The sequence below is a fragment of the Cardiocondyla obscurior genome, linkage group LG02 (assembly GCF_019399895.1).
Source record: "Cardiocondyla obscurior isolate alpha-2009 linkage group LG02, Cobs3.1, whole genome shotgun sequence".
NCBI lineage: Eukaryota > Metazoa > Arthropoda > Insecta > Hymenoptera > Formicidae > Cardiocondyla > Cardiocondyla obscurior.
Window position 1 is genome coordinate 4,738,412 of NC_091865.1, and position 25,943 is coordinate 4,764,354.

At 37.9% G+C, this 25,943-nt stretch overlaps 1 protein-coding gene across 1 annotated transcript in view; it reads right to left on the bottom strand.

The window, feature by feature from the left end:
* Positions 1 to 24,306, bottom strand: part of LOC139109062 (odorant receptor 10-like) — a 98,647-nt gene extending 74,341 nt beyond the window's left edge. Inside the window, exons 1-3 of the mRNA XM_070667882.1 lie at positions 24,296 to 24,306; positions 19,315 to 19,597; positions 18,719 to 19,128 (exon numbers count right to left, since the gene is read on the bottom strand). Coding sequence (XP_070523983.1) covers positions 18,719 to 19,128; positions 19,315 to 19,597; positions 24,296 to 24,306 — 704 coding nt within the window. The remainder of the gene's footprint in view (positions 1 to 18,718; positions 19,129 to 19,314; positions 19,598 to 24,295) is intronic.
* Positions 24,307 to 25,943: the final 1,637 nt, after the last annotated feature.

Genomic DNA, 25,943 nt, shown 5'->3' on the forward strand with positions numbered 1-25,943 from the left:
TCGCTTCGGAAATTCGCGGTCTCGCGATGCGCTCGCACGGTACCGCAATTGTCGCCTTTTGGTTTTCCGTTGAACTCGGAGCTCTCGCGGAACCGACACGCTTTGTTCAACGGCTTTTCGCTACTGGAGTTCCCGGGCATTCCTTCCTAGAAAACGCTCGCGAATTCGCGGCAATGCCCAAAAAAGGTAAAAACGATCGCTAAGCCTTGGCATTGGTCAAAAAACAATCGCGCGATAGCGATCCAGCACAACACGCCGCTGAATCACAACACGGCGCAACGCCCGACACACCGTGTCACGCGCTCGGGGCCTGACAGCGTGTCGCGATCAGCTGCTTTGTGCCAAAAATAACGAGCACGCGTCGGCTCGTCAACGCCTTGCAAGCGATGCCGCACGCGGCAGCCGAATGTCTAACAGTCAGTTTTGATCCTAGTTCCAAATAGTAGTTCAAATAGAGTGGTATCGATGCTACGCTGATATGTGGAATTTAGTATCTGTTGTAATTTAGGCACATGTTTATACCATTTATTCAGTTTTTCTATCGTCATCTTGGATAAAACGGGTATGATAGTACGATTAATGCGTTCAATTTGCCCGTTAGATCGTGATAAACCGGTGGTAATCTTTGCATGTTGAATATTCTCTTGACGACAGTACTCTTCGAATTCATTTGAAGTGAACGCCGTATCTTGATCAGAAATAATCGAACTTGAATTTTTAAAAACAGTCTTCTGTAATTCCAGCTTCTGTATGACTTTTTGCGACGTAGTAGTTTTAGTTAGATAAAAGCATATAAACTTGGTGAATGAGTTAATTACTGCGAAAATATGCTTATAATTTTTTTGCGTTGATTCGAGTGGACCCATGTGATCCACGTGGTACGTATGCAAAGGTACATCTTCTTTAGTTAACGGGTGCAAGAATCCTTCTTGTTTTCCCGCCTTCTTATTTATCAGAATGCATCTTAAACAATTCGTTATACAGCTTTCTATTTTGCTTCTCAAATTAGGAATGTAGGAATGTAAAACTCTCTTTTGACTTCTTCTTTAGTATGTTTAACCGCGAAATGATCCTTTTCATGACAGCAGCTTGCAACTTTATCTTGCATTGATTTTGGAACTAAGAGTAATTTACATCCATCAACAAATTTATAGATTAATCTATGTTGTAATCTGTAATCTTCATGAGTAATTTCTTCCAAAGATTTCTTAATGGATTGAATATACTCATCAGCATTTTGTGCTCTCTTAATCTTCGGAACGATGTTGTCAATATCTAACATCATCACGGGGTTGCGACTTAATGTGTGTACATGTTTCATGCGAGAACCTGAACAATGTTTAATTTTGTATAAAAATTCTTCTAGTAGTAATGCCCATCTGGCGATTTGTGTAGTTAAATCTTTTTTACACATTGTTTGTTGGAAAGCAGCACAATCGGTAACAATCTTAATAGCTTTGCCTATTAAATAGACACAAAATTTCTTTAATGCTGCTATCACCGCTAGAACTTCAAGTACATAACTAGAATACTTTCTTTCTGCTTTCGTCGTCTTATGGCTCATGTAATGCACAGGATGTAATTGATTATCAACTGGCAATTTCTGTAGCAGGACTGCTCCGTAACCATCTTGACTAACATCCGTGTGAATTTCAGTTTTATAATTCCGATTATAGATACTAAGAACTGGTTCCTCGGCTAACAGTGCTTTTAGCTTATTGAATGTGTATTTCTCTTCAGCTTCAAATTGAAACGGCGTCTTTTTCTTCAATAGATCACTTAACGGCTTGGTTATCTTTAAATATCCGGATATAAACTTCTTAAAATATCCTGTGAGTCCCAAATAACTCTGTATTTGTTTCAATGTAGTGGGCTCTAAAATTCTTGCTACCGCTCTTGTCTTGTCCGATGAAGGATACAGCTTTCCGTCTTCAATAATGTATCCGAAAAATTCAATACGCCTCTTTAATAGTTTACACTTCTTTTTATTAATTTGCAATCTATATTCTTGTGCTCGATCTAATACCATTTGAGTCTGATAACTGCTTCGTCTTTATTCATCGCTGGTATAATAAGACCATCCACGTACGGTAATACTATTCCTTTGGCTGTAAAATCTTTAAAGATTTCGTTTATAAATTGTTGGAATACTGCAGGGGAATTGCACAATCCGAATGGCACCTTGAGAAACTGGTACCGTTCATTGCGTGTTACGAATAAGGTGTATTTGCGACTAGCTTCATCAATGAATACATGAAAGAACCCATTCTTGAGATTCAGTATGCTAAAAACTCGAGCATTCTGTAGTCTGTCTAAAATATCTTCTATTAGTGGTAAGGGATAATGATGTTTTAATATAATCTTATTTATCGCACAATAGTCAATGCAAATCCTGGGTGAACCGTCCTTCTTTCTTATTACCAGTACTTGATTGGCGTATTCGAATGAACACGGTTCAATCACCTTATCCTTAATCCATTGCTCGGCTTGTTCGTCTACTACATTTCTTTCCAGAGATGGTAAGCGTCTAGGCCTTGCAAAAATCTTCTCGGCATTGGTCACATTAATTGTCATACGTATATTTGAATCTTTAGTCTTCTTTGGTTGATATTGCTCTAAAATTTTTTCTACTTCCTTTTTTTGTACTATACTTACATTGCCAACTTTAGGAACGGTAACGTCAATAGTATAATGCAATGGTAAGGTATTTTCATTAAATATTTTCTTAATAATAATTTCATCTGTAAGGATTGTTCAAGATTTGAAAAGAACAAGTCCACAAATTTAAAGAATTTAATGGTTTATTTTATGCGGAGCAGATCTCCGTCTTATAACGTCAGAATGAAACTGACTCCTTGATCGTTGCTAACGCACGATGATCGGAAAGGATTTATATCTATTCCTTTGAAGTAATCTTATTATATCAAGGTTAAGGTTTGCAGAAAATTAATAAGACCTTGGCCCTGAAGAAAGTTAATATTGAGCGTAAATAGTTCTATGAATAAATTGATAATGAAATAAATAATACGTGAAATTAATATTTTAACTCTTATTACTTGTTGGCGACCGCAAAGTTAAATTTTATAAACCGAATAACGATGAAATTAAAAGTCGAAAAACAGAGGCTAATGCAGCACCTGACAACGACTCGATGCCCGTTGAAAAATAAATACTTGTGTTTATAAGACGCGTGAAAACTTCGACAGAAACGTTAAGGAACGCAAAATTTAAAATAGCGGCGAGATGAGGAGTGCGACAAGGGGGGCTCCTAATATAAAAGGCAGCGGAGAGCGGCTCCGGCTAGACGTCTTTGTTTCTTCTCGAGGTAATATGATACCAGTTTTTGTAAAATTTGGACGCTATTTGTAAAACGGGGCAGTTTCTGGTCTCCGCGCGCGGTCATCTACGACGGGCCGGCTTTCACGAGTCTCGGTCGCGCCAATCTCTCTTTTATTATTTGAGAGGAATAAAACGGAAGTTACAATTCCTACGAGACGAGATGTGTGTTTATTTAAAATCGTTTGACACTATCTTTCCATCCATCGGCCTAACAACATCGCCATTTCGTCTCGAACATTACTACACATCTTGATTAATATTTACATCAGCTTGAGACAGTAATTTGTTACCTATCACAACGCTCATCTTCATGACGTCATCAGTTACTACATAGATTATTACATGGTAATCATTGTTATTTATAGTCACAACATCTTCAAAATATCCTTTCAGTTGCATTTGGTTTCCCCCGAAACCTGCAAAACACATGATCGTGTCGGCACGAAGTGCCCGGGATGTCGGCGGCAGTCAAGAGTGCCCGACTACGGCGGTGTCGACGGCTGAATGCCGTATGATAGATCCGAAGCCTGGACGGGAGCGTCCATCTAGGGGATCTCGGTAGTCCGGGGTAATCGGGGGCGCCGGCGGTATTCGGTCGCCTCGGTGGTGGAGCCTCGGAAGCGCCCGAGGTCTCCAGGAACCTGAATCTATACTTTGCCTTGGGAGCGCCCAAGGCAGCGGAAACTCTCACCGGGAGCAGTGTTCATAGACGAGACGCGTTTTCTTGCGCATGCGCGGCGAATAGGACCTCAGTCCAATATGCGGTACTATAAGAAGAAGACCCTTACAAGAGGGGCACCCGTATATATTTTTTATGTATTTAATTGTACAGAAATAAAATAAAATAGTAAATTTAACAAAAAATTGCAATATAAAAATGTAACACATATTTTGAAAATAAAAGGTTTATTTTAATTATGTTATGGTTTAACATGTATTTTCTTTGTAATAAGAAACCAATTTTCTAAAAACACTTTTGTTTCGTCATGTAAATTAGAATTCTTTAAACATTAAATCTATTAAAAATATATAAGTATATAAATATATAAGTATATAAGTACATAAATCTATTAAAAACATATAAATATATAAAAAATAAATAATGTATACTTTCTTTAACCTATCTTTTACACAAGTCTTTAAGCGTACAACTTGCCAATCTCCGCCTTCCAATCAATGAATTGAATCAAGTGTCGAGTCCGCCAATCACTGAGCTTACCAAGCATAGTCTTGGCGGGACGGGTACTTGACAGGTTGGTTAAAAGGTAAGCTAAGATTAATTACTATCAAATTGATATAAATAAAAAAGGAGCAATTAAAAAGGTGTTGGGAAAAACAATTATTAGGAAATTTCAAATATCATGGCTAGATGATAAAGCTTTTAAAAGATGGTTGGCTCCTTACCATGAAAATAATGCAATGGTACTGTGTGCAACAAGCTCATCAAATGTTGCAAATCTGATTTATTAAGACACTCGCAATCGGTTAAACACATAACAAACATTAATGCAAATGCGAAAAATTTTATTACTTGTTAATTATATGAAGTAACAGATTTTATTTTATGAATACTGGTAAGGTTTTTGACGGTTTTCCTTATCCTTGCAACAAATGTTGGTATTCTGTATGAGATTCCGCCAAATAAATTATATATATTTTTTATTTTAAACATATATTTTATTTCTTCTTTCCTTCTTTATTTTTCAGATTTTTTGTTATATATAAGTTTTTATTTTATTATTAATAGTAAGAAAATATATTTAAACAAATAATTAAAAAAATTTGATTACTTTTAGTAAAATTATATATGTATGGGCGCCTGAGGGTTTCTCTTTTACATTAACGTATGCTCGACTGAGGTCCTATTCGCCGCGCATGCGCGAGAAAACGCGTCTGGTCTATCAACACTGACCGGGAGCGCCCGAAGCCTTAGGATCTGGAGGATGTGTTCGGGTCAAGGATTGGAACCGGACAAAGTACCTGCTCTGCCGCGAGCTCGGCTTATATAGCCGCCGAGATGAGAGTGGGAGAACTCCCACTCTCAACTTGGCGGCGCGCGCCTTCGCCGGACTGGTGGACGTCTGGCGAACTATATTCGGCGCATCCGGTGCCGTCTGGGCCGATGTTTGCTTGTGATCCTCCGGTGGACGGCCTTCTGCTGTCCAAGGCGAGTTTTCACCCTTTAGTGGCGAGGCCTGTGCCCTCGCCACGTCCTTCATGGCTAAAAAGTACGCCTGTACTGACTGATTTTTCATCTTTCTCTTACTCAGTAACTAATGCAGTTCTGCACTGTGTATTATGTCACTGAATTCATTCTTGAGTGTCTTCTTTAATTTTTTCCACGTCGTTAAACCTCTTTCTCCTCGAATAAATAGTTTCGCTAAACCTTTAACAAGGGAACCTTGCGAAGTCAAAAATGAAAAAAAATCTGAAACTTTGCACACATTTGGGGGCCAATATTAAATAAATTTAAAAAATAATATTTGCTGCTAATATTCGGTTTTAAGGGGTAAAATCACCACTCAAAGTTAATACCGTTTTATATTTTTTTCGATATATCTCGAAAACTATTTGAAATATAAAAAAATGTTTCATACAAAAGTTTTATGGTAAAAAGTTTTATTTAACTGCAGTAAGAAAATTAACAAAAAATTTAAACAAATTTTTTTTGTTTAATTGTTATAATTTTTTTATTTTATTTTATTACTAGAGCTAAATAGGACTATTTTTACCATAAAACTTTTGTATAAAACATTTTTTTATATTTTAATTACTTTTCGAGATATATTTAAAAAAAATATAAAGCCGTCTCAACTTTGAAGAGTGATTTAACCTCTTAAAATCAAATATTGAATATATATTTTTTTGTTTTCTTTAATTTACGTAATATCCACCCCTACATATATAAAAAGTTTCATCAAAATCTGAAATTTCGAATACGTAACGTGTTTTTGCGTCAGCAACGAAAAATTTTACAATACCCTTAAGTAAAAACTTTAAGTTATAATTTCATCTAAATAAAGTGTATAGAAAAGAGTTTCCGTCAATTAATTATACATATACGTTTTACTTTTAATGTCTTGTTTTTATTCGCTGACGTTACTCCGACTATTTGTTAACTTTACATTAAATTATGTCATTAATTTTATTTATTCATTTATATGTCTATATTTATAATAGAAGCAAAAAAAGAAAAATTGATATGTATTTAAAAATAAATATGTTAAATGATTTAAATCAGAAATTACGTCGTATTACATTAGAAGATAAACATGTTTTCGTGAATAATGTGCAAATAAGATCATTCAAGACTTTATTAAGGCGAGAAATATTACGCATAATTTTAGTATAAAAGTAGCTCGCAAGTTTAAAGCTCCATTCTAGTTTAAAAGATTGTTAAAGTTTTAATTTTCAAGAAAACTATCTTTAATAAAGTACAACAAAGCAAAATGGTACATACAAATCCTGCGAATGTTATCAATATGTTAATTACTTTATTGAAAATTTTGAATATTCCACCAACATCTGTAAATCATAGAAAAATTGAATTACATGATTCGATAAAGGGTCTATTTTCCTTTTTTTTGCTTCTATTATAAATATAGACATATAAATAAATAAATAAAATTAATGTCATAATTCGATGTAAAGTTAACAAATAGTCGGAGTAACGTCAGCAAATAAAAATAAAACATTAAAAGTAAAACGTATATGTATAATTGATTGACAAAAATCTTTTCCTATAGACTTTACTTAGATGAAACTATAACAAGGAGTTTTTACTTAAGGATATTGTTTAAAGAAATGTATGAATGCTTGGCGCTGATATTTCTAACATATGATGTAACGCATACGCAATAACGGTTGTCGCTTTATTCGATGTTCTGTCTCCTGTTCTCATATGTCTCGGTCCAAGTTTCCGTTGCTCTGATTTAGATAAGAATAACATAAAGAATTTCTATCCAAAAATGTAAAGGTAACATCTGCACAAAAATAAAGAAATCAATTAGTAGAAATTAACGGTCTTACCCAATTGGTTAGGAAACGATAGACTCACGCATTAATATATACAGGGTGTTTCAAAGTCATGTAGACAAACTTTGGAACTAGGTAGATCTTGTCATTTTAAGACGAAAAGTCCTTTATAATTTTTTATTCCGAGTAATATTAAGCGAGATAATAATTATTGAAAATTCTGTCTTTTAGGCGGAACTTACTGCCCCCCACACCGCGCGGAGACGCTCTATCAATCGGTAGTCTCCAATCTTTGCGTTCTCTATCATCGATAAGAAAAGTGAAGGCGCGCGGGGCGAGACAGGCGGTTACGATCGGCCCGCCTAGATAAACTGGTTTAAACCAGGAATTAAAGAAAGGCGACAACGCATAACAATACAAAGAAAATTATCGATGATCGAGAACGCAAGGATTGGGGACTACCGACGGATAGAGCGTCTCCGCGCGGTGTGGGGGGCAGTAAGTTCCGCCCAAAAGACATAATTTTCAATAATTATTATCTCGCTTAATATTACTCGGAATAAAAAATGATAAAGGACTTTTCGTCTTAAAATGACAAGATTTACATAGTTCCAAAGTTTGTCTACATGACTTTGGGACACCCTGTATAAATAGGCATCAACCAAAAGAAGAAAACGATCGCTTCTCTTTCTCTCAGATTCGTGTTCATACAAGATGGCTCGTCTTTCTCGTGTAACAGGCTCGTCCTTCAATTGTTAGAATCGCCTCATGCAATGCCGCTCCTCGGGAATGTATTGTTAGGAATAATTACGCTGAAATAAAGATTGCCGTCGCCCACAAACGGGGCTAGCGAAGCAGCTTAGCTGCGCAATGCTCGAACGTCCTTAAGACGCTTTATCAGTTAGCCTGTGAGACGTAGAAACCACGTGCCTTGCGACGTGAAACACAGAGAATGGCCTTTTGCGGCGCAATAAACGATTGAGCTTGACGGCTGCAGACGTACTTATTCTGACCTTCAGAATAAACGTTACGATATGTTGCACTGCGTGTATTAGCTCAGCAACTTGAAAAGCGGGTCTCGGGAATATGTGCAATATTCACTTTTTCTTATCACTAAGGGAACACGTGCGACAGCTACGCACGACTGTTCGAGACTGAATCGACGAAACACACACGTTAGTGGTGTGCGTTTTTCAAGCTACCAATGAGAGCGGGAGACAGAGTTGGCATCCAATGAACACAACCGACATGGCGCACGAGGCGCACTTACTTCAAACCTTGCGGTTCTTTCAACAGATATTGTAAAATTTTTTGTTGTTGCCGCAAAAAAACGTTGCGTATTCGAAATTTTGGATTTTAATGAAACTTTTTATACATGTAGGGGTAGATATTACGTAAATTAAAGAAAACAAAAAATATATATATTTAATATTCATTTTAAGAGGTCAAATCACCCTTCAAAGTTGAGACGGCTTTATACTTTTTTTAAATATATCTCGAAAAGTAATTAAGGTATAAAAAAATGTTTCATACAAAAGTTTTATGGTAAAAATAGTTCTATTTAGCTCTAGTAATAAAATAAAATAAAATTTTATAACAATTAAACAAAAAAATTTGTTTAAATTTTTTTTTTTAATTTTGTTACTGCAGTTAAATAAAACTATTGTTACCATAAAACTTTTGTATGAAACATTTTTTTATATTTTAAATAGTTTTCGAGATATATCGAAAAAAGTGTAAGGCGGTATTAACTTTGAGGGGTGGTTTCACCTCTTAAAACCAAATATTAGCAACTAATATTATTGTTTTAATTTATTTAATATTGACCTCTAAATGTGTGTAAAGTTTCAGATTTTTTTTAATTTTCCACTTTGCGAGGTTCCCTTGTAAGAGATTTTTTGACAAATACTAACATCTGTATATCGGATCATCCATACAATTCACCTGACTTTTTTGTATCTTCGGTCCACTGTTCGACTGGATATTTTTTCTCTTCATCGAATTGCTTTATAGAATCTTCTACGTCTCTGAAAGTCATAGAGAACTTGATACTCTCTGATTTCTCCTCACTTTAAATCGTCTTTTTTCTTCGTCGTCTTTATTATCGTCTTTATCATTGTCTTCGTCGTTGTTCTCATCGTTGTTTCCATCGTCGTTTTCATCGTCGTCTTCACTGGTGTCTCCGTTGTCTTTGTCTCTGTCTTTATAAGTATCTTGTTTCACGCTTCCTTCATTTTCTTGATCGTCGTATTCATTTTCTTTTTCTTCAACCTTGCTCGCCTCTCTGAGCACGTCAAGGTCCATCAAATACTTACATATTCGATGGACTAATTCCTTCTTTGTTCCCTTATAATCAATAGTTAAAACGTTGCACACTGAGATCAAATTGCCCCATATAAAATTTACTTCAACGAATCCTATCTTTGATCTGAATTCTTCTAAACCAGCTGTAAACGGGAAGCTTCTAAATTCACAGAGTTTTTTCCTATTGCCTCTGTCTCCTTCTTGTTCGAAGACAATCTTGTGCAGAGTTTTTATGGCTTTGACAGATCCCACTTTCAAATTGTTCGCTACAACTTTAAATTTTTCTAAATTTTCCATCCTGACGATCGTGGATATCTTATTTCTTATAGATAAATCGTAACAGCTACTCACAAAGCTTTTTCTATCGTCGTCGTCGTCAATACTTGCAAGCGCTAATCATCGTAACCTCACTTTTTAGATATCGTCTTTGTCAATGTTTTTCTCGTTGAGCACGATCCCGGCTGAGTCCTCAAATTTGTAGAGATGATGGGTGATTTGTTAACTAATACTCAGTGGATTATTATGGAATATGAAAGAAATAGTTAATTACTGATTATCTGTGAATAAACGATACAAAAGTTTTGCATTCATTACTAACAAGCAGCAGTTCTCTCTCTCAAAAAAGAAAAAGTGTTCTTTTCGGTATTTCTTTAAAAACTCTTGTTACTTGTCGCCTAGCAACTGTGCTAAATTTATTTAATTCACAAACAAAAAAATTTTTTAAACCAAAAATTCTTTTACAAAAAAAATTAAACGATACCGAAGACGGGGATGAACCCGCGACTCATACAAGGAATGAACTATACAAAAGAAAATTAAAGGTAATTCGAGGACCAAAATGTACCTTGTGTCTCTATCAAAAATAAAAAAAAAATTTACAAACATAATCTAGCACAAAGTGTTATCCGAAACGGTACCGGACCTCAGCCGCCGCTGCCCGTTGGGTCACAAAAACGACGCTGTAGATTTTACACGATGCAAACAAAATAACAAAATAAAGGCTCGCAGTGCCTATCGCAACGCAAAACTACGGAACGCAAAAACTACGGAACGCAAAATACGGAACGCATGTTAACGTTTGCACGTTAGGTTTTAATAAATTCGAATTTAATTAGTACTGCAGTGGACTGTTTTATTATGCTGAGTACAGATTTTAAAATAAACGTGAGCGAGTTTATTTTAATGAGCCAATATAACGCGAAATCTCTGCGGATTTAAGCGAAGGAAGTAAATCACGGCGGATTTAAGATTACAGCGAATCTGCGGTAGACTGCGATGCTTCTGCTATGGATGCAAGTCGTAAACTGACTAGTTCGAACGCGCAAACGGTTCATTACTGGTTCTCCTTTGTTATAAGACAAAGGATTATCTTTGGAAAGACGGTTCTTCCCGAAGGGATGTTCCCGTCGTCATGCAAGATAAAGCACGTATTGAAGTACAAATTGATAATCGCATAAGCTGTCCCGGATGCGCTATGACATAGATCCGGCTTTACAACGCAATGTTATTATGACTAAGACTCTTTATCGTTTTTTTAAAGAAAACAATGCCTTGATTTCGAACAACGCAAAACTATTCAAAAGAACGCACTCAATAAAATCTACCGTAATACGGTAAAGTACGAACGCCACGGTAATACAAGAAATAAGCCTTGCGGCACACCAATATAAAAACGCAAATTCCGAAATCTTCCGCTCACGCGCGCAGAACGTGCCGTGGCACACACGAATTCCAGTTCGAAACACCCCCTTTACTCCGAGGCTCCACACTACGTAATGTTCGTATATACTCGCCGCACGCTGTCTTCTCGTGATGGCTGACTGCGGCGCGACGTCCCGCGACGCGGCAAACATGGTACTCCGCAAACGGCAAACTCGCCCGGTGGCTGAACGCACCAGGATGCACCCGGTATAGTCCCACAGCGCGGCGGTGACCGTCGTTGTCGTCCCCAAACTCTGCGTCGTTGCGGTCCTCGTGCCGGTACCCCGTGCTCGGCCTGCCGGTCACGTGATAGCTACGTGCAGCCCACGGCTTCTCGCCGCTTACCTCCATAAATCCGGCCCGATACTTCGCCAGCCCCTGGCTGGAACCTGTTAGTAAAATACAATTAATTTTCCTGGACCGAGAAAACTCCTAGCCCTCCGTCACGAAACGGGCACTCACGGTACGGCACGTGATAGCCGCGTGAACGGCAGCTCGCCGGTCGCTATTTCTCGTCGTCGTCGGTCCCGACGGACGGAAAATTGATGCGAGATCTTCGAGGGCGAAAACCAGATAAATCTTCCTTCGCGGGCGGAAAATTGATGCAGATCTTCCCTGTCGGGCGTCAGCTTCAGCACCTTTCTCGTCGTGCACTTCTCCGCGAACGGAATTTGGTACCACGTACCTCGGTCTCCATACGACTGCCATGAGACCCGCAAACTGGCCCGTTACCAGGCCAACCGCGCCGACGCGATAGCTTGTTACATCATCGGTATCGTCAAATTTTCCGCGAGTCGGTACATAATGAGGTCGGTAATTTGACGCCGAAAACCGCGAGATAAAACAGACCACGTTACACAACCTAGCAAAGTCAATCGGTAGCTAGTAATGGAGGGGCCCTACATGAATAAAATAAGTAAAATTCAAACATGTTGATATAATTGTAGTTTTCCAAGCGCTGATAATGTTCAAACAATTTTGATTCAAGATCATAGTTTTTTTGTGGTAAATATGTCAAGTTTTACATTAAATAAAGAGCATTTACGGCACGTACTGCTTTTCTTGTTTAATTAATAAAAAACGCAAATAAAAGTCGTCGTATCTTTGCGGAAACTTGCATTGATGATGTCCTAACGCAAGATACTTATGTACGTTGGTTTAAACAATTTAAAAGTAGTGATTTTGACTTAAAAGATAAAAAAACGCCTGGATTAGCTGAAAAAATTTTAAGACGCTGTATCGCAAACACTGTTGGATAAAAACAATAAGCAAACTCAATAACAAATGGCAAAGAAATTAAATGTTGATTGTCAAACCACTTCTGATCATCTACATGCCATGAAAAAAATCCAGAAGTAGGAAAATGGGTATTACTATCTGAACAACAGATAAATGAAAAAGCGAAATACGGTGTGCGAAGTTTTGCTTTTTTGGAATAGAAGTTTTTTTGTATCGGATCATCACTAGAGACAAAAAAAGAGTATACTTCGAAAACCCAAAACGTAATAAATTGATCCTGGAAAACCATCCACATTGACGGTAAGACATAATTACATTGGAAGAAAAACGATGATGTGCATTTGGTATAATCAGAAGAGCGTCGTGTCATAAGCTTTTGAAATCAGGTGAAACAGTTAATATTGTTTGCTACTGTCAACAAATGATCAATTTGAACCAACCATGCATTGATCTTAAAGCGCCCAGATTAGGCTACGAAACATATAAAAGCGATTTTGCAGCATGACAACGCCCCATCACACACAGTGAAAAAGGTCAGAAACATCATTTTGCACTTGACTGAGTACTTTTGCCCCATTTGCTGTATTTACCGGACTTGGCCTCTTCTACCACTTGTTTTTATCGATGTCTTACGCACTTTCCCAGTGTCGAAAAGGTCCGTAAATAAAAGGCCGCGCAACTTGAAAAGTACAAGAGTTTTATTTAAGAGAATACATCCGCCTTGGTAGAGCGATCGGAACGGAATAAAGACAATGAGATAGATAATGAATAATAAGGATAGGATCATAAAAGAATAGCCGAGAAGTCACGTAGCGCGAATATTGATATGTGTGACTCACGGGTAACAAAATCTAAGATAGCTAACAAAGACCTTGAGTTCGTTGATTCAAGATCTTATTCCTGACACCCCTCCTATCGACGTACTCACTAAATTTAATTGTTTTATACAGCGATAGTGTTTAATTGTCGATAAAGGTTTGGTAAGTATATCCGCCGTCATTGAGTCTGTGCTCGTATACGTAATTTTGATTTCGCCCTGTTCCTGGACTTCTTTAACAAAATGATATCTCAAATCGATATGTTTACTCTTACAATGATGTACGGAATCTTTACTTAATACTATCGCACTTTGATTATCGCAATAAATTGTAGTACAATTATCGTAACAATTTGATAGTTTCATGTGTCGCAATAGTCCTTTCAAGTAAATAGTTTCTCTCGTGACTTCAGACAATCCCATGTATTCGGCCTCCATGGTCGATAATGCCACAGAACGTTGTTTCTTTGCTTGCCAGCTGATCGGTCCGTTTGCTAAAATCACGACACTTCCTGTAAAAGATCTTCGGTCATCGATGTCACTGCCCCAGTCAGCGTCGACGTATGCATGTAATTTATTGCTATCCGTTTCGTAAATAATACCTAAATTCGCAGTTTCCTTAAGATAGCGTAGGGCTCGTTTCGCTAGTTTCCAATGTGGTAGCCCAGGTTGAGAGCAGAATCGGCTCAACATGCTTGCGGTGAATGCCAGGTCGGGACGAGTAGCGTTGGCTAAATAGATTAGTCCACCGACCAGTTCCCTGTATGGCGTATTTTGCATCTTTAAGAATTCCTTTTCTGTTTTTGGTCGATCTTCTTTGGTGATCTTGACGCCTTGTTCGATGGGGGTTGATGCTGGCTTGCAATCTTGCATTTCAAACTTCGCGAGCAAGTCGTTGATGTACCTGGTTTGAGTAAGTTTAATTTTTCCTGTGGGCCCGTCACGTTCCACGTTTACACCTAAAATATTACTTAATGGGCCTAAGTCGTTCATCTTGAACATCTGCTGCATTTGTTGTTTTCTTTCATTTAACTTACGAATATCGCGCGAACCTATTAATAAGTCGTCAACATAGACAATAATTATCACGTCGCTTTCTGCATCGCTGTCTACATATACACATGGATCCGTTTGAGTTTTCTTCATGCCGATGCTTGACAGGTAAGTATCCAGCTTCTTATACCATTCACGGCCAGATTGCTTTAGGCCATAAAGTGGCCGTTGTAGAGAGCATACTTTGTCCTCTTGACCCTTGATTTCGAGACCTTCCGGCTGGTTCATGTAGATGGTTGTGGACAGGTCCCCTTGGACGTATGCGGAGATGACATCCATATGGTGTATGTGCATTTTATTTTGAACACTTGCAGCTAAAAAGGTGCGAATAGTTTCAAATCTTGCTACGGGTGAGAAAACTTCTCCGAAGTCTATTCCTTTTCGCTGCTCATTTCCGCGTACTACCAGTCTTGCTTTATAGCGGTCAATTTCTCCGTTTTGCTTGCGTTTTAACTTAAATACCCATCTATTGGATAAAATTTTAGCGTCCTGTGGACGTTCCACAAGCGTCCATGTATTGTTTTGTATAAGTGAATTATATTCATCTTCCATCGCTGCTAGTCATAAATCCTTATCTTCCCTGTTGTAAATGTCTTCTACGCTGTCGGGTTCATCGAGATCCTTTTTGTAGGTAAAATTGGCTGCCTCTTGGAATAATTTTCTTGGTCTTCCTGGTCGGCCGGTTCGTTGGACTCGAGGCCGTCCGGGACCTCGTTGGTAAGTATCTCGTATTCCTTCGTTTTCGAAGGATTCCACCTTCGGTGAGGTCGCATAATCTTCCGTGTTGTCTTCTTTGATGTCCTGCTTTTCAGTCTTGGAGACTGTTGAATGTGGTGTTTCCTTCTTCGCGTGTTGCTCGACGGTTCCCAGGATATCTGTAGGTGCTTCAAAGTAATCGTTGGTTCGCCTGTTTTCTTTACTTAATTTTTCATGAAAACGCACATCTCTTCGTTTAATAACTTTTCTAGTCTTCGGTTTCCAAAGGCGATAAGCCTTTGATTCTTCAGAATATCCGACTAAAATGTATTCTTCTCCTTTGGGTTCAAATTTATTGCGTTTACCTTCTTTGTTCAAGGCGATTACTTTGCTTCCAAAGATGCGCATGAAACCTACGTATGGTTTCGTGCCGGTCCATGCTTCCGTTGGTGTAATGTTCCCAAGTTTTCTTGATGGGTATCTATTTCTTATAAATGCAGCTGTGTTTATCGCTTCGGCCCATAAGCTTTTTGGTAGATTTGATTGTATCAGCATGCAGCGAGCCATTTCCACAAGAGTGCGGTTCGCTCTTTCGGCGATTCCGTTTTGTTGTGGAGTGTATTCCACACTTAATTGTCGTCCAATACCTTCGGTTTCAAGATATTCGGTGAATTCCCTTGATACATATTCTTTGGCGTTGTCGGTGCGGATCTTTTTGATTGGGCAACCGGTTTCTTTTTCAACTCTTTTCTTATAAATCCTGAAGGCGTTCAGAATGTCTGAGCGCTTCTTTAGCATGACCACTTGCGTATATCTTGTGTGATCGTCTATAAATGTTGCGAAATATTTCGCTCCTCCTATGGATTCAACGTTAAAGGGACCACAAATGTCTGAATGTATTAATCCGAGTTTTTCTTTGGAGTGGTTCGTCGACTCGGTATACGGTAATTGATGGATCTTCGCTTTGTCGCATACTTCACAGTTTAATTTTTCTCGTATGGGCTCCATGCCCATGTTTTGGACCATTTCTTCTCGTTTCAGTTTATTGAGATCCTGATAGTTCAGATGTCCATATCTCTCATGCCATCTAAGTTGTTTTGTGTCTTCCGGGGTAGAATCCAGTGCGGTGACATTGTTCGCATCCATATGTGCGGGGCTCGTAACGTATAAATGGCCTTGCCTCTTTGCTCTAATTGCCACAGTTCCATCTTTGCGCTTGACTTCTGCAAAGTCTTTAGTAAATACAACGGTATAATCGTTGTCCGTCATGCAAGATATTGAAAGCAAATTGTTCCGAAATTCAGGAACTAAGAGGGTATCTTGTAATTTTAGATGGCTTACTGCGTTTCCTCTAGATTTTACACTTAGCTTTACTGTGCCTGTTCCGGCTGGCCTCATGCTTTGGTTGGTTGCAGTAAATACTTGGCAGCCCGCGTCTTCAGTTAGTTGAAGAAATTTCTTCGGATCGTTGCACATATGACGCGTGGCTCCGCTGTCCAGGCACCATTCATTTGAGTGATGCGCTTCCAAGGAGAGTACGGCCGCAGACATCGCATCCTCCGCGTTTGCTTTGTGCGTCTGTCTCTTTTCGCTTCTGCAATCCGCTGCACGGTGTCCTACTTTGTCGCATTTAAAGCATTTTCCTGAAAACTTTAATTTATTTTTAGAATCCCGCGGGTTTTGCTTAACATATTTATTAAATGATTTAAATTTGTCTTTAGCAATTAATGCGTCGTTTTCCTCTTGAGTGCTGTGATTGGCATCTCGTTCTTTTTGTCTTGCTTCCTCTTCTATCAGTTTGGACTTCAGAGCTTCTACGTTTGGTATAGCATCACGTGATTCGATGGCAATGCAAAAGTTTTCATATTCAGAAGGCAGAGAATTCAGAATCATTATAGATTGCAGCTCGTCGGGTATGTCTATTCCTGCTTCTTTTAATTTTTCCGAAATGTCACAAAAAGAGCTAATGTATGACGTCATGCTCTGTGCCGAATCTTTTCGCATGCGGTAAAGCTTTTTGTACAAGCTGGCTTTCCTTACCGGACCCCTTGACTCATATAGTTGCACTAGTAGGTTCCATGCCTCCTTTGCTGACTCGGCTCGTTTGATATGGCTCAGTTGACTGCTCTTGACACTCAGGGTTATCAGCGCCAAGGCCTTCTGGTCCTTTGTTGTCCACTCAGTTTGATTTTGTTCCGTTTTTACTACCGCTCCACTTGCGTAGGGCCACAATTCGTTGCAGATCAGCACACTCTTCATCATGAGTTTCCATGATTCAAAGTTTGCACCGTCTAGTTTTTCAATGTTTTGTGCACTTGACATCGTTGCCATAATTTTTATTACTGAGCGCACTCACAAACAGTTTAGTTGGCTTGTTATGAATTTCGCGGCACTCGCGTATAGCACTCTGGGCCCATAACCTGTCGAAAAGGTCCGTAAATAAAAGGCCGCGCAACTTGAAAAGTACAAGAGTTTTATTTAAGAGAATACATCCGCCTTGGTAGAGCGATCGGAACGGAATAAAGACAATGAGATAGATAATGAATAATGAGGATAGGATCATAAAAGAATAGCCGAGAAGTCACGTAGCGCGAATATTGATATGTGTGACTCACGGGTAACAAAATCTAAGATAACTAACAAAGACCTTGAGTTCGTTGATTCAAGATCTTATTCCTGACACCCAGAAACACTTTAACCATTATAAAAATGTTAAAAAGTTTTGTGAATAAATTTTTTCAAAATGTAAAAAAATTTTCTGGGAGCATTCACAAATTAAAAAACAAATGCAAAAAACGTATAACTAGTGATGACGTATACTTTGAATAAAGCATTTTTTACTATTCTTCCGAAATAAGATTAATATTTGATGTTCACGATTGCACGCGACAGATAGAAAGGACGCAGGTTCAAAATAATTTCCGTATTACAAAAATAACAAGTAAACTGTATTTAATATTATGCCAATACAGAGTGAACAAAAACTGCTGCGAGTTTAATATTCTGCGATTTTAATGTCCTAAAGATCGTAATTACGGCGGATAAATAAATCGAGATTTCTGCGAATCGGCGAGAAACTTTAATGCAACTGCTGCATTAAGAGTGTTCAAAAAAGTCAAGTTCGCGATGCTGCGGCGCGTACGCTGTGAGTTCTAGCTGAAGACTGCCTGGATCGACCGCGCGATCAGGCTAGGATGATCAGTGCCTTTGTCTTTTGACAAAGAAGAACCTTGTACTTGGGCCTTTCCGAAGGGACAATCCCGTTGCTAAGCGAGATAACGCACGTATTTTAATATAAATTGATAATCGCATGAGTTGTCTCGGATGCGCAGTGACAATGATCCGGCAGGACAATGCGATACTGAACTGACTCAGAGCACTAATCTTTTTATTATAAGGCAATGTCTTAATCCTGAACATTTAAAAAAAAATTAAGAATTATTAATTAGCACACTTGGCACATGACATTAAACGTTTACATGTGTGCAAATATGATACATAAATGTATGCGAATGATAAATGTATTGATCTCTAAATCGTGAAGTTTCTGAATTTAAATAATTGCAAAGATTTATAATTCAATTCTTGATATACCTCAAGAGTTCTTGATGTTCTTTAATACAGCTTTGCCATTCTGTATATTTTGTTGTCATTCGAAATTTATTACCTAATATTTCAAATCGCGCAGATGTAAACCATAATAAAAGCGCAAGAAAAACATTAGAGCTCACTTGACAGTATGCTTGATACAATCCAAGCGAGTGGTGAAAATACACGATTGCTCGCAATGGTTGCTGATCAACAGAAAAAGGATATTTTATTACGAGCGGGAATGAATTAGATCCTCGAAACAATGGTTCAAGAAATGAACCAAACAATGCTAAAGTGATCATTCCTAATGTTGTTACATAAAAATATGCGTATTTGTTAACATATCTTTGAAATATATCTTTTTCATCAGATTTTGCTCGTTGATAATAATCTTCCATCTGGAAAATTACTGTCTGCATAATAAAAAAATATAACACTTATTTCTGTATCTTATTATGGTTTTTATGAATTTATTTTAATAAAAAAATAAAGATATTAAAATATTTTTTTATCTCATATTTAGCGGTTATAGTAGTAATTATTGTACAGAAATAGTAACGCATAAAATATAATACTTTCATAATTTTGTAATTTCTTACTTGCAAACGATCATGCTGATAAGTGAACAACAATATCTGCAACGGAACTTCAAATAAAATACCCACTGCGCAACTTGATTGCATGAACATACGAATGTTATCAATACGGTAAATAATCGTATATATCAATTCAATGATTAATAATATTGCGTGCAATCCAGAAATTAAACGAAATATTCTATTGCAAATAATTTGAAACTTTGTCGCGCTTTGTGATACTGGCCAACAACAAGCAAACATTAAATCGACCTTCAGAAAAGCAATAACTTTCTCTAGCGTAAGTCTTTTCATACTGTTGTGTTAAGATAATTTCCTCGATCTCCGAGTAGACATGAGCTAGATATTCCAAGTGTGAAAATATATTTTTGCAATATTTTTCTAATATACAAAGATTATTGCACTTTGTGTAATAAGCAGAGAAAACTTAGAATAATATGAAACGCTAACAATACATTTTCTTCCTACGCACACATAATTTAAAATATCTTATACGTTACATTGGTATATTCAGATAATTCCATTGATTATTATGTACTCTTATTTACTTCCCTTTCAGGTTTATACACGTGCAAGGAAATTAATAAATAATGCGAAAATTATACCAGTATATTGCGTATAACAGTTAGAACTCAGCCACGGCTGATATTTTCTTTCTTGAATTATTGTGAAATAACGTTTACTTAAATATGATTTTAAAAGTGCTATCGTAAATAAAATATAGTTTTATACTTTATAGAAAATTGCATAAAATGTAAACATGTTTAATTTTCTTAAATTAAAAAAATTTACTTGAAATATATTAATTTAATATTACTTAAAACAAAAAGATATAAAAATAATTATTTAAATGCTTCGCGTATGGTTGCAAAGTATAGGACACTATATTATACACACACCTGACGTATATATTTTCTTATAACATTAATTTTCCTAACACTTGTTACGTTTGTTACATTTGCGCTCAGGAATTTTGGTAATTCGACATCCAGAAAGGCAACGTGTAGCCAGAGGTGTTGTTATTTTTGCATATATACGGAAAGATGTGTATCTTGCAAAAAAAAGTGCTACGCGTTGTAATTTAAATATGGATCAGCGTTTCAGAAAGACACTTAGACATCTTTCAAAGTTAGAGTGGCGTCAAGCCTCTTTTTTGATAAAGAAATTGAATTTTATTTATAGGAATAGGACCCACACAATATCAGGGCAAATAAAACACAAGCCAGATTAAATTCAATTATAATTAATTATTTATTGAAACGGTTACAAATAATTATTTTAAAAGTTGTGTGAAGATCATAATAATCGGTAATAAAATAATATTATAATTATAAAAGCACATAATAAATGTTTATATTAATTGTGAGGTGCAGCTGTAAGATTTTTATAGGGAAAGATTTTGAGAACACGGTTTCCTCACAATATGAGTATATCCTGCTGTTCGTACGTTGTATTACCGTCGGAAAGAGTAATCGAACATGTGAGGAAGGTACTAAATAAGGGGTGAAATGTACGGGATAATAGGTGAAATAAAGAGTGTCTGTGGTACTCCATGAAGTCAAATGACTGATTTCCGTACTAGGCCATTCTATTACGGAAAGTTCAGACACTGGTCCAAAATCTATGCAAGGACATATCCTTGATTCATAATCTGCTAATGTATTTAATCTTGCGGTGTAAAGTTTGCAGGGTGGAATCGCGGGGTGTAATATAATTGTAAAAAGAAAGATGTTCGGGTGACGGGGATCGTTTATAAATGTCAACTGAGGTCTTGTGGATGAGTGAAAGGGTAACGGTGACAAGGATATAGGGGCCGTAAGAGTGGAGAACAATTTTCAGCTGTTAATAGGAGGAACCGAACCTTTTACAGACCGGAGTGGCGATTTACGGACTCTCTTATAACTGACTACTGGTCTCGGGCTTGGAGAACGTTTTATTGTAAAACATGCGGTAAATAATAACAAAATCGACTCACTCTTCTTCGGGGCTATGGTCTGACTAGCGCTGGCTTTTTCCAAAGGTCCTTGGAATGTCAGGAGGATTGCAACTTCGTTAATGTTTTTGTACAAATGATTGAAATAGGTTGAGGACAAGCAGCAATCGTCTTTGGTTACTTTGAGAATCTCGAGCGTAATAGACACGGTCTTCGCGGTACCGTCGGTTTTTATTTTTCTTAGGAGGATATCTTTTCGGTTGCAAGGAAATAGCTGGGTGCACATTCACTACTTTTTACGCAAACAAAGTCACGTACTTTTTTTACATTTACATTTACATTTTGTATCTTTACATACATTTAGTTTTACTAATTTTGACAATTTTGTTTCCCGCCGTTCTTTTTGGTCTATTGTCTTCTCTAGGCTTACCATAATCTGATTCATATCCTGTTGCCGAAAAGTTGCGTCGGATGGATCCCAAGATCAAGCAGAAGCAAATGTTTAAATGCTCTTTTTAGCTTTTTTTTTTTTTTATTTAATGTGCATCCACTTTTTATAGATATACGGCACAAGCTCTTTTTAGCAACATCCGTTAGGTTAGAATAGATAATCATCCATGACGCAGTGCTGTCGGTTCATTTTGGACTGATTGTCATTCTGTTTCTAACGTTTTCCTTTTTTAGCGTTGATCTATAAAAAACGCGATCTTTTTGAGCCTTAAAAATGTATTTTAAAAATGTATTCAAAAATTTATTTTATGACCACGTGGTTTCCTGCGTCGTTACCGATCTCGGATCAATCATTTCTTGGTCATTTCTCCGGGGTGCCTCTATAGTTGGGTGGATCCGTTAGCTAGGATCGTGAGAATTCTTGTAGATTTTTTTGATCGAAAACTCCTCGTACGATAGTTGGTAGTCGTGCTAATGCACATAATGCACCTCGTATCACGTCCAAATTGTTACATGATATATGTACAATTGTACTGTGGAGTAACGTATGCAGAGACAAATTTAATTGTGGACGAGTACCTGCATCGAGTGCGGCAGTTGAAAGTGAGTACAACAAATTAAAAAATTTGTTTTTGATCATTCTTTAAGAATCAATAAACTTGTTGAAGAACATATTGAATATTTAATTAAGCATTTAATAATAGTAAGCAATAATATACCTCAAAAACATAAAGACAGTGATGTATTAACGGATTTAAAGTCACATTTATTAAATTTAAACGAAACTCACGTTTTAAATAAAACTTTAAATAAAAATATAAAGAGCACAATATTTGATATGACAAATAACGCTGAGTTATCAATAAATGTCAATAAATCAGAAGAAATGCAGTTTGAAAAAATGCAAAAAAAAGTAAATTTGGTTATTCAAATAATTCTACTACTGATTTAGAAGACAGTCTAACTGATTTAGAGATTATCGCTTAAAGAAAAATTGAAAACTGGAAGGACAAAGTTATTAAACAAGACACAAAAAATCAAAAGGCTGCTAAATATTTAGGCCAGCGAATGGCTGTAGTGTCAGATATTTTAGAATTAAAGCCCCAGAAAAGAATACTTATCTTAAAAATTGGCAGTTGCTTACCCCTACAAGCAGCAATGAAATCGGAAAGCAAACCAATCACTGTAATCAACACTTATAGTTTCGACAGTTTATGTCAAAGTTTTTTAATCGGATATTATGATAAGCCAATTATTCAAGAATTTATTCAAGAAAAGGCATTACATGTTCCATTATTTAAAATGATTATTAACATCCTAGAAACAGATTTTATTTAAATATATATAATTTTTATTTATAATATGTAGTACTTTTGAGAAACATTTTTATAAAGTTTTAATTTCCAACAAATAATAAATTAAAGTAAATTAATTCATTAAACCTTCTTTAAATTATTTTGTTTTTTTAAATAAGAAAAAGTTATTTATATTTATTATTAATATTTCATTTTGCATATAATATCGCATATAATATATAATAAGATTTTTTAACAACAAAAGATGATTAATTTATTCTACAAATAACATATAATATTGTAAGGGCTAGGTCGCTGGGCTACTAGGTTCAGTTGGCCGCCTGCAAGTTTGAACCAAAGAGGTGGCAACACTGCTTAGTTCACGTAAGTGAACACATGAGGGCAGTACGAGTCCATTTTCGAATTGTAATGTCTGCTAGCCGAGCGGAACTCTCGGGTCGGAGAGTCGGCATAGTGGCGCGGTCGAGGTAAGATCGGAGACCAGGTCCAATAAAGTAACTAAAAAGTATTTCACTTAGTAAGTTTATTGCTACCCCTTCACCGTCGGCTACAGCAAATAATCTCAGAAGTGGGATTACCGAAGGATTTAATCCAACGGCCTCAAAGAGGAGCAGAAGACGCAAGGAGCAGAAAACGCAAAAAATCGGAGTAAGTCTACGTAACACGTGCTACCTATACTGGTACTCTGGAGTATATGCAGCAAAGGAGCAGGCCACGCGGTAGGCAGACTCCTGTGAGTATAAGCAACCAGAATTGGAGTTGCAGAGGGTCCTGGAGTTGGACGAAACGGCTAGACGATGACCGACTTCGACCAGGAAGCGGAGCGATCACGCCTGCAAGGCATGACGGTCGAAGCTCTGAAAAAAGAAGCGAAGAAGCGTGAGTTAATCGTCACCGGAAATAAAGAAGCATATGTAGAGTCTATGCTCAAATACCTGAGGAACCAAAGCGCCGGTGAGGGTCCCAGTAGAGCGGAGCAGTCCTGCGACGAAGACAAGGAGGCGACGCCTCGGTCGACGAAGTCCGTATCTCCAGCGGGGCCAAGGCAGCGGATGCAAGTCCAGCGTCTGGTAGCGGATTTCATCGCAGCCTTCACCGAGCAGATCCGGCAGCAGAACCAGCTTTTGCTGGACCAAGTGAAGCAGCTGCTGCAGCAACCTGGTGCGGTATCGGTTCCAATCTACGGCGAACCGGCCGAGCACGTGGCAGAGCACCTGGAGGAGCAGCCTGCAGTAATTCCTGTGGAAATAGTAAACAACGGAAATCATTCATATTCTGATGTAACGTACACGCCATTTAACTCAGTAAGAATTATAGCGCAGCTAATACCTACTTTTGGAGGCGCTGAGGATGAGAACGTCCTAGCGTGGGTCGAGCGCGTCGACCAAATAGCGCAAATTCATTGGGTTGCGCCGGAAGCAGTTTTGCTGGCGGCATCCAGCAAGTTTATCAAGGAGGCGAAAACCTGGTACGAATTTCAGACTGGGCCGGTACTGCAATCGTGGCAGGCGTTGAAGGAGGCCTTGGTGCGCATCTTTGAGAATTGCACGCCGTTCTATCAACAGATGCAGAAAATTGAAGCGCGCCGATGGAACTACACGCGAGAAACTTTCCACGCGTACGCGATAAATAAGCTCGCGTTAATTAAACGATTGAACTTACCTGTGCGCGACTCAATTAATTTGCTCGTTGGCGGGATTGGAAAGGCGTCCCTCCGGGCAACGGCTGCCACGATCAAAGTCGAGATGGTCGAGGAGTTCTTAGAAGAGATGCGTAGAATCACGGCCGCGTCCAGTAAAGTACCTAAAAGACAATCGCATATTAATAAAAACTTGTTTAAATCTAAGAAACCCGCTGCGAAAGCGGAGAATGGACGTACCGAACGGCCTCGGTGCGAAAGAGCTGAGAAGCAGAGTGTTCCAGCCAGGAACCCGGATATTCGTTGCTTCCACTGCAAGGCGCCGGGGCACCAGAGGCCGGATTGCCCAGCATTGCAACCCAAGAACAGCGGCACCGAGCAGAGGAATGCAGTCCGCGTCGCAGCAGTAGAGGAAGATCCACCTAAAATTGAAGAGGAAGAAGTTATTGCGGTGGCTGCGGAAAGCGGCGTTAGCTTAAGTGTAAGCGAGCGGCCAGTTAAAATAATTAAATTTAGTAAAAGTAATTGCGATTTACGGGCATTGGTAGACACGGGAAGTCCGGTATCTTTCATTCGGGAGAATGTATGGGGCGAGTTTTGTAATGGCTCAAAAACCAAAGCGTCGGAAAGCCAGTTTCAAGCGCTTAACGCTACGCCCATTAAAACCTACGAAAAAATAAAGACTCATTAAAATGGAACAATGGCCTGATTTAGAGTTTCAATTTCAACCGTATATCTTAGAAAATAATAAGTTTAAATTGGACATGCTAATAGAACGTGACTCTCTAGAAGCAAACAAAATCAAGTTAGTTTACATACTGAATTCTTGAGCTAGCCAAGGATAAACATTGTTGTTGCCGAAATTCGATGTCTGCGAGGTAGCAGCAGCAGCGGAAAGTTCTCTCGAAAACATACACACTGACTTTGGTCCTGAAATAGACGAAAAAGTAAAAACATTAGTGCGAGAAATAGAGGCGGCTGAAATTCCGTTTGTAGATGATAACTATAGCGTTAGAGTTAATTTAAAAGATTATTCAACGTATGCATATTTACCGCGGAAATTTGCGCATATCCAAAGATTAGAAATACGTAAAATTATAGATGATTTGTTAGAACGCAACGTAATACAAGCAAGTAACTTACCGTATTGTGCACGGATCGTGCCGGTGCAGAAGCGGAACGGGGCCGTACGTCTTTGCGTAGATCTCCGGCCTCTAAACAGCAGAGTCTCCAAACAAAAGTTCCCGTTCCAGCTGATAAAAGACTGTCTGTCGTCCCTAGAAAACAAAAAGGT